This window comes from Dipodomys ordii, unplaced genomic scaffold, assembly GCF_000151885.1.
Source record: "Dipodomys ordii isolate 6190 unplaced genomic scaffold, Dord_2.0 Scaffold104, whole genome shotgun sequence".
Classification (NCBI taxonomy): domain Eukaryota; kingdom Metazoa; phylum Chordata; class Mammalia; order Rodentia; family Heteromyidae; genus Dipodomys; species Dipodomys ordii.
In genome coordinates this window covers 3,386,569-3,396,477 of record NW_012267320.1, presented here as the reverse complement: position 1 = coordinate 3,396,477, position 9,909 = coordinate 3,386,569, and the positions used below count along the sequence as shown (strand labels likewise).

The 9,909-nt window shown below is 41.1% G+C and overlaps 1 protein-coding gene across 1 annotated transcript in view; it reads right to left on the bottom strand.

Moving 5' to 3' along the window:
- Positions 1-9,909, bottom strand: part of Gart (phosphoribosylglycinamide formyltransferase, phosphoribosylglycinamide synthetase, phosphoribosylaminoimidazole synthetase) — a 38,312-nt gene that overhangs the window by 27,568 nt on the left and 835 nt on the right. The window contains exons 2-7 of the mRNA XM_013027432.1: positions 8,026-8,208; positions 6,689-6,784; positions 5,972-6,146; positions 4,102-4,213; positions 2,667-2,735; positions 817-959 (exon numbers count right to left, since the gene is read on the bottom strand). Coding sequence (XP_012882886.1) covers positions 817-959; positions 2,667-2,735; positions 4,102-4,213; positions 5,972-6,146; positions 6,689-6,784; positions 8,026-8,170 — 740 coding nt within the window. The 5' untranslated portion in view covers positions 8,171-8,208. The remainder of the gene's footprint in view (positions 1-816; positions 960-2,666; positions 2,736-4,101; positions 4,214-5,971; positions 6,147-6,688; positions 6,785-8,025; positions 8,209-9,909) is intronic.

Below are 9,909 nucleotides of genomic sequence, written 5' to 3'. Positions count from 1 at the left end.
CTCAAGGCTAGCGCTCTACCACTTGAGCCACAGCGCCACTTCCGGCTTTTTTCTTTTTGCTTATGTGGTGCTGAGGAATTGAACCCAGGACCTCATGCATGCAAGGCAAGCGCTCTACCACTGAGCCACCTTCCCAGCCCCTGATTCTTACCAAATTTCAAACTAGCTCAAAAGTAGACTATTTGAGTTCTTCAATTCTTTTTTTTTTTTGGAGGGGGGGGGTCCGGTCGTGGGGCCTGAACTCTGGGCCTGGGCGCTGTCCCTCAGCTCTTCAGCTCAAGGCGAGCGCTCTACCACTCGAGCCACTTTCCGCTTTTTTCTTTTTTGCTTATGTGGTGCTGAGGAATCAAACCCAGGGCCTCATGCATGCAAGGCAAGCGCTCTACTACCGAGCCACCTTCCCAGCCCATTGAATTCTTCAATTCTTTTAGAAAAGGTTCGTTTCAGAGATAGTCATTGTAATTGATAGAAACAAAAAATTAAAACTAAATAGAACCGAGTGCTAGTGACTCATGCCTGTAATCCTAGCTACTCAGGAGGCTGAGATCTGAGGATTACAGTTCAAAGCCAGCCGGTGCAGGAAAGTCTGTGAGACTCTTATCTCCAATAAAACCACCAGAAAACCGGAAGTGGTGCTGTAGCTCAAGTGGTAAAGTGTTCGCCTTGAGCTGAAGAGCTGAGGGACAGCGCCCAGACCCAGAGTTCAAGCCCTACAACCACCACCAACAACATCAACAACAACAACAACAAACTAAATAGAAAAGTATCATGTAAGAACTGTTGGAGTTGCCTAAATCATAACAACTGAATTTGCACAGAGCTTCAGCAAGTACCTGAGGTGCTGGACAATAGGCTCCCATCCCCCCTGTGTTAGGGCCCTGATCTCCTTCCAGTAATCGCTTGTGGTCTTGTGCCGGGGGCATGGGGGCCACTGTCTTCCCATCAGTGAAACACAGACACTATGGAGAAAACAAACAAAAATTCCACTTAGGTGAAATGCCAAAACAGTAAATATGTAACAAGAAATTAAATAGTCTGGGGCAAGTGGCTCATGCCTGTAATCCTAACTATTCAGGAGGCTGAGATCTGAGGACTGAGGTTCAAAGCCTGCTCTGGCATTAAAGTCCGTGAGGCTCTTATCTCCAATTAACCACCTAAAAACCAGAAGTGGTGCTGTGGCTCAAATGGTAGAGTGCTGGCCTTGAGCTGAAGAGCTGAGGGACAGCACCCAGGCCTAGAGTTCTAGTCCCACAACTCCCCCCAACCCACCCAAAAAAAGATAGAAAAAAGAAACTAAACAGTATGTATCTTAACTCTTCAAGGAAAAGACTTCCTTTTGTAAAGAAAAGTTATGTTATGTGAAACAGAAATAACCTATACACATCAAGAAGCAGATCGTGTACACCCAATTTACAAAGCAATTGGGGAGGGGCTGGGAAGGTGGCTCAGTGATAGAGTGCTTGCCTTGCATGCCTGAGGCCCTGGGTTCGATTCCTCAGCAGCACATAAGCAGAAAAAGCCAGAAGTGGAGCTGTGGCTCAAGTGGTAGATCACTAGCCTTGAGCTGAAGAGCTGAGGGACAGCACCCAGGCCCAGAGTTCAGGCCCCACAACTGGCAACCCCCCCCCCAAAAAAAAACCAAAGCACTTGGGGATTATTCAGCCCAAGTGCCGTATGCGCCCTGTCAAACCATTTGGTGTAGCCCTGACCAAGCATCTAAGGCAGGACTCAAAATTCAACAAATCAAACTCAAGGCTGGGCGCTGGTGGCTCACGCATGTAATCCTAGCTACTCAGGAAGCTGAGATCTGAGGATCGCAGTTCAAAGCCAGCCTGGGCAGGAAAGTCCTGGAGACTCTTAACTCCAATACAAAAACCACTAGAAAACCGGAAGTGGCGCTGTGGCTCAAGAGGTAGAGTGCTCAGCTCGACTTGAGCTAAAGAGCACAGGGACAGTGCCCAAACCCAGAGTTCAAGCCCCACGACCAAACAAAAAATAAAAACGAAAATAAATAAAAAATAAAAAAATAAATCAAGCTCAAAATTCAATAAATCCAAGCTCAATTCAATAAATGATGTTACAAATATGCAGATGGCCTTGAGTAGAAAAAGAGATTCCTTACCACAGTAAGAAATTCTAATTTTTTGTAAAGATTTTTTTTCATACGTTGCCTTTTTGTAAAAAGACTTTTTTGATTCTAAGTAGGAATTCAAACAGTTTTAATTCAATAAATCAGTTTATAAGCACAACGTATATTGAACAATGTTTTCTGTAAGCAGCTACAATTTTTGAATTCAGCTCAGGAAAAATTTATCTAATAATAAAATATTTCAATGCTTTTAGCTTGGAATCATCTGGTCACTAAAGCTTTATTCAGGGTAACTATTTTTACTACTTAGTATATGGTAAACTATGTAACTATTATAAATAATAAAATATAAACATAAAATAAGTAAATAAAAATTAAAATAAATAATGAAATGAAGTGTATAATAAAAATATTGAAAACAAAAACTATGAATGCTTGAATTAGCCCAGAACTTCAACAAGGTATTTTTATAAACCCAAATGCCCTCAAGTGGATATACTGGGTATGATTAAGAGGATACATTATTTGTCCATTTGAATCCCAAATGTTATATAAGCCAAAAAAGGAATGTACATACGGACACTTCTTCTCCTTCAAGAAGTTCTTCAATGACGATTGTTTCTCCAGCTGCTCCAAAAGCCTTTTCCTAATTGTAGGTTTTTGTAAAACCAAACCAAACCAAACAAAACAAAAACAGAAAAGAAAAGAAAAGAAAAGAAAAAAAGAATCTGGGTCAATTGGTAAGACTCTACAGTTGATTTCTAAATAATGAAAGGGTATGTGAACACTGTAATCTTTCTCATCTGAAAGACAGATGAAAACATATAAACAATCTGTAACACTATAGTGATTTAGACCTAACATTGCTACAGAGGAAATGAACACATCATTAATGCATGATTAGTCCTCTCATAAGGTGGGGAAAAATTGTTTCATGACAGTTTAAGCTTTATTCCTGATTATGACCATATATGTTTGTCTACAATAATTATGCTAAAGCACGCCTGTGAAAGTAGGTTTCTGTAAGGTGCTTAAGGCAGGCCATGAAATAATTTTATAATCATTCACTGCTTCACTTCTTAGACCTGGAATACAAGGTACCAAGTTTTACCCTAATGGATGACTGGAGAATTATCTGTAGTTGGTGCTAGGGCTTGAACTTGCCCACATCTGGCTTTTTTGCCCATGGATGGCACACTAACATTTGCGCCACACCTTCATTTCTGGCTTCTTGCCCAGGATGGCTTCGAATCAAGATCTTCAGATCTTAGTCTCCTAAGAAGCTAGAATTACACGCATGAGCCACCAGTGCCCAGCAGGAGAATTTGTATGTTCCATTGTCTGAAAACTTTTGAGCTTTCAGTAGCAGATCAGCAAAGGATGTTAGTCAAGGATGGTTTAGTCAATATTGTGGGTTTGATGCGTGTTTTTGTGTGTACATATTCACATTTACATTTATTAACAACTCTGTATCCTGGTAGAATTTCCTGTCTTTAGGAACATTTTGTAAACACAAAGAAATACTTATCCTGGGGGGGTGGGGTGCGGGGAGGATGGGATAGGAAGGGGAAACAAAGGAGTCTATAATGCTTGATAAGAAATGTACTCATTATCTTGCCCATGTAATTGTAACCCCTCTGTACAGTATTTTCACAATTAAAAAAAAGAAAAGAAAAAGGGGGGGGGGAGTTATTGGTACTTAAGCCTGGTGTGGTGGCTTACACTGATAATCCTAGCTACTCAGGAGATCTGAGGTTCATAGTTCAAAGCCAGCCCAGGCAGGGAAGTCCATGAGACTCCGATCTCCAATCAGCCACCAGAAAACTTGAGGAGATGCTATGGCTCAAAATATTAGAGCACTAGCAGTGAGCAAAAAGAGCTTAAGAACAGTGCCCAGGCCATGAGTTGAAGCCCCATGACTGACAAAAAATAAAATAAAAAAATTATTGTTACAAAAAAAAAATACTTATCCTGTGTGAGTAGATAAAAAAATTCTAGAAGCATCGACTTACCTGCATAATCTCTTGTACAGCCTTGCAGGCCTCTTCTTTGCTCTTTGCAACAATCACCCCTTTTCCAGCTGCAAGACCACTGGCTTTTACCACCAATGCAGGGAAGTCTGCACTGTGAAGACAGAGCAACTTCAGCACTCAATAAGCCCTTATGACTCAAAATTGTCAACTGTTTTGGAATTCTGTAATATGCTACAGCAACAACTCAAAGGCAAAAAGAAAAATTATCATTCCAATACCATTTTTATGTACTTCTCACCTGGATTTTTTTTTTTTTTAAGTCATGGGGCTTGAACTCAGGGCTTGCGCTTTTTTAATTTTTCCCCACTCCAGACTAGTGTTGTACTACTTTGAGCCACAGTCCACTTCTGTTTCCCCCTGGCCTCCCCACTTCTGGTGGTTAACTAGAGATAAGAGTCTCACAGACTTTCCTGCCTACGGTGACTTTGAATTTTTATCCTCAGCTCTCAGGCTCCTGAGTAGCTAGGTTTGTAGATGTGAGCCACTGGCCCAGATTTTTTGTTTGTTTATATGTTCCTTTTTCTTTTTCTTTTTTTGGAGCTGGAACTAGGCCTTGAATTTAAGGCCTCAGTGCAGTGCCTTACATTTTTCACTAAGCCTAGTGCTCTACTATTTGAGCACACTCCCAGCTTTTTTGCTTGTTAATTAGAAACAAGAATCTCTCTGGGCTGGGAAGGTGGCTCAGTGGTAAGTAGTGCTTGCCTTGCATGCATGAGGCCCTGGGTTCGATTCCTTAGCACCATATAAGCAAAAAAAGCTGGAAGTGGCGCTGTGGCTCAAGTGGTAGAGCACTAGCCTTGAGCTGAAGAGCTGAGGGACAGCACCCAGGCCCAGAGTTCAGGACCCACGACTGACCAAAAATAAAAAAGGAAAAAATAAAGAATCTCATGGGCTTTGCTGGCTTTGAACTGCAATCCTCAGATCCTGGCTTCCTGAGTAGCTATGATTACAGATATGAGTCACCAGTGCCTGGCTTCCCCTAGTTTCTAACACACAGTATATACAATTTTGTTTTTTCACAAAACTTTTAGAATAAGTAGGCTCATAGAGTAGATATAGAATGATCTTTACAATACAAAGTCAGCTTGTCATTTAAGTACAAGATGTGGTGGAATTCAACCAAAATAGACCTATAGACCATTTCTGAAGTATACTGTAAAGGTATAGAGTGGAAGTGGGGATCTGGAAGGAGGTCAACCTAAAGTATATAACATACTTGTTACTTACCTAAGCCATCTAGCTACCAGGAAATAATAATATCCAGTGCCTAAGAAAGTCTGTAGGATGAACAATGAATAAAGAATAACCTGACCTAACTGAGGCAAAGACGCCAGGTAGCAGGCACTGGCAACAAAAATTAGGCAAACGCTGTCTCTGTCAACCTCATTAATTACTCAATATTTTCCATTTCTGTGGACATACGTAAGTGGAAAGGGAACAGAAGATGTTTAATTTTAAGATTCAGAAAGTACTGGGGGGCAGATGACCAAATCGCTCTTTCTTCTAGTTAATTATTTGTGACAAGAATCACTAAGTGCCACTGTGTCAGATGTTACAAAGAACATGTGACTTATGGAATTAAGTTTATTATTGCCCTTAGAAAGTACTTACTAATAAACATTCAGATTTCATCTTTCTGAAATGCTGCAATATGATATATAGTTTTATCTTATTTTGGTGTTAGCAAAAGATACCTTGCTGAATATTTACTAAGAATATTATTTTTCTGTAATGAGTTCACGGCAAACCATACAGCCTACGGACCAAACATAATGTTTTCAACATAAAAGTAACTTTAAGTAAATTTCATTAAAAAACAACTGCCCTTTACAGTTAGCCCATGACATACTTCATAATGAAGCTGCAGGCCTCTTCAAGTTTGGTGAAAGCTCTCCATCGTGCAGTTGGGATCCCATGTCGATCCATGAACTCTTTGGCAAATTTTTTGCTGGACTCCAACTGAGCTGCTTCTGCTGTGGGGCCGAAGCATCGTACTCCTGCAGAGGTCAGGTCTCCAACAATTCCTACAGATGCAAACAGTCACTTATGGGACCCAGTGTCTCTCTGGGGAGAGGACTGGTGGCAGAACTTGTTTTTAACGTTGTCTACATTTTAAAACCAAATGCTAGCAAGAGGCAACTCAAATCTAGCAGAGAAGCTGGGCAATGGGGATCATGTCCGAAATCCCAGCTGGTCAGGAGGCTGAGGTAGGAGGAATGTTCATGCCCATTTGCTGGAGCCCAGACTGGGCAACAAAGCAATACCTCTTATAAATTAGAACAACAAAAAAGTCAACAGCCAGGCACCAGTGGTTCATGCCTATAACCTTAGCTACTCAGGTAGCTGAGATCTGAGGATCACAATTTGAAGTCTAGTACAGCCAGCAAAGTCCACAAGACTCCTATCTCCAATTAACCAGAATAAAGTCAGAAGTGGATCTGTGGCTCAAGGGGTATAGAGCTTGCTTTGAGCTAAAAAAAATAAAAATGCTTAGCAACAGTGTTGAGACCGAGTTCAATCTCTAGGACAGGCTAAAAAATAAACAAATAAATGGAAGTACACTTACCAGCAGCCAGAGGTGCCTCAGGTCCAACAACTACAAACTCAATTTTTTCATCTTTGCAGAACTGAGCAAGGGCAGTGTGATCACTGACGGGGATAGCTGTGAATAGAGAACATAATCCACCATATTTAGAAAATGTTTCAGTTAACTAAGTAGACAAAAGTTAAGTACAGTTCATTTCACCACAGAAAGCATTAAGCTACAGAACATCACACGTCTGCTATCATGTAGCCAATTAGATGATGGGAATATGAGTGAACTTCTCTAAGGGCTATAAATCATGAATGGTCCACAGTACCAGCGTGTGTTGTATAGTAAACAAATGACAATACCTGTCAAATGTGCAGGCTTGTGCCTGTAAGTCTAGCTGCATGGGAGGTGGAGATCTAGAAGATTCCGGTTTGACACTGACCCAGGCAAAATGAAACAGTACATCTTTACAAACAAGTGGAACGTGCCCTTGGTCCTAGCTATATAGGAGTATGTAAGTAGCAGGATGGAGATCCTACAAGCCTGGGCGCTGATGGCAAATCTATAATCCTAGGATGTTGAGATCTGAGGACTACAACAAGTCAGACAGAAAGTCTGTAAGACTCTTATTTTCAATAAACTACCAAAAAGCCAATCCTGGAACTGTGGTAAAAGTGCCAGTCTTGAGCACAAAATCTCAGGGACAGTGCCTAAGCCCTGAGTTCGAGCCCTGGGAATGGCACACACACACACACACACACCAGGAAATTCAACCTTATGAACACTGGGCTACCTTAAATTTACAACATATTGCAAGTATTCACATTACCACATAAATATGTAAAGTTAAGGTATTCATTCACGGTGGAAAATGACTTAAACTAAAAGCACTCAGCTTTCCCCCTGCAGCCACATCTTAGGACTCTCGTGGCTGCTGAGCCAGCTGAATTTCCCCTCCCCTTTCCCCTGAACAAATGTACACAGTAGTCTTGGAAGAGAGCCTGAGATCAAGGACACATCTGACGTTGACACCTCTGGTGGACACAGAGGCTTTTGAAACCTTGAAACGCCTCAGTCAAAATAAGATTGCTTTTCTATCATGTCTTTACCTCACCAACTTCATTCATTCTGATGAATATTTCAAGAGACTCTAGTTATAAGAGGGGCATGCTATTTTGCTATTTCCCCTTCAGGCAGGCTGAAGGATACTTGGCTGTCCTTCCCAGGTTTTTTTTTCTGAATAAAGCCTGTTGGTCTTGAGTTCATCCTTTCTGTTCTTTCTCTTTTATTAAAATTCAACCTTGAATAAGGGCAAATAGGATCTATAGTTCATAATTAACTATTAGTTCCATTTTTTGAAACATAATTACCAGTATTTGAAATCTTTCCAGAGCAGGCAGTGCCTGCATTTCCTGGGGCAACCAACACTTGTTTGACATGATGAGACTGTGCAAGTTTCCAGGCCAATGTATGCTCCCTTCCGCCACTTCCAATTACAAGTACTCGGGCTGTCATTGCTTCCTGCAGAGTTGGAATTCAAAAGGAAAACAAATCTGTGGAAAGAAAGTCACAGTTGACACGTCACAATGTGCATAATTTAGAAACTACAACTACTACAGGATATTACTCAGGAGGCTGAGTTGTGAGGATGGAGGTTTGAAGCCAGCCTGGAAAGGAAAGTCTGAGACTCATATCTCCAATTAACCATCAGAAAGCCAGAAGTAGAGTTTGAACGAAAAATCTCAGGGTCAATGCTAAGGTTCAGAATTCAAGACAGACAGACACGCATGCGCACCTGCACACACACAAAGACAGAGGAGAAAAAAGTGTAAATTTAATCTAACCGTGGTATTGATATTTAGATGTGAGTCCTTGGAGAGGAGATTATTAGGTTTAGATAAGATCATTAGTGTGTGAAGCCCACCTAATTGAATCCTGGGAATTTTGTAAAAAGAGACCACACAGATACAGAACAAATCTGTTACAGAACATACTCTCTTTTTTCTGTTTTAAACCTGTCTGAGCCTTTGGACTCAGGGCCTCCCAGTTGCTCGGCTTGCAGTCTACTAATTGAGGCCCACTTCCAGCCTGGGTTTTTGCTGTTTTGGAATATTTTTACTTTTGTATAATGTGGCTATATAAAGATGAACTGAAATGACAGTTACAGGACTGAACCATAGTGGTTTCATACTCATAACCTCAGCTACTTGGGAGGCCAAGATTGGGAGGACTGAGGTTCAAGCCTAGCTCAGGCTAACAGATATAAAGGTACAAGTCTCTAATCCCAGCTATATACAAATCACAGGAAGATCACAGTGATAAGACTGGTCAAAAAAAAGTAAGATATCATCTGTTAAATAACCAAAGCAGGAACTGTAGGCACAGCACAAGTGGTCAAGTGTCAGCTATGAGTGAGAAAGCGCGCACACACACACACACACACACACACACACACACAGAATGAATGTGACTGATACACTTAATGCACTCAACGTTAGAAAATACTAATTTGTTATATTCTTTTTTTTTGGTCGGTGGTGGGGCTTGAACTCTGGGCTTGGGCACTATTTGCTCAAGGCGAGCGCTTTACTGCTTGAGCCACAGAACCACTTCAGGTTTTCTAGTGGTTTATTGGAGATAAGAGTCTCACAGACTTTCTTGCCCAGCTGGCTTTGAACTGCAGCCTCCTGAGTAGCTAGGATTACAGGTGTGAGCCACCGGCACCCGGCTCTAACTTGTTATATTCTTTTATTCAAATGTACATAAAAAACAAACTAATAATTCAAATAAACTAAAGGAGTTTTCAGTATTTACTTTGTACCTGATACCAATTTGAAGTGCTTTTAATGAATTACCTTGCCTGATTTCCTAAGAAATCAGGTAGATCTGTCATCCACTTTAAGGGTAAGAGATGGAAGCCCTGTTAGATAACACCAATTAGCTGGAAGTCACATAACTAAGAGAAGGCAGAGTACTGATACCCATTGAAGCCATTTTGCATCAGATACTCTAACAATTGCCGTGATGGTCATTCAAAGCTGAGGAAAGAAAAAGAAATCTGCTATAGTCTCAGGAGAAAAAGCTATTTCAGTTTAGTGGAAAACATTTTATATGCATTATGTACTTAACTGTCTGAAACACATTACCTTTCGGTGCAAAAAAAAAAATCTACGAAGCTGAGTAAGAAAGGCAGCTTAGGGGCTGGGAAGGTGGCTCAGTGGTAGAGCACTTGCCTTGCATGCCTGAGGCCCTGG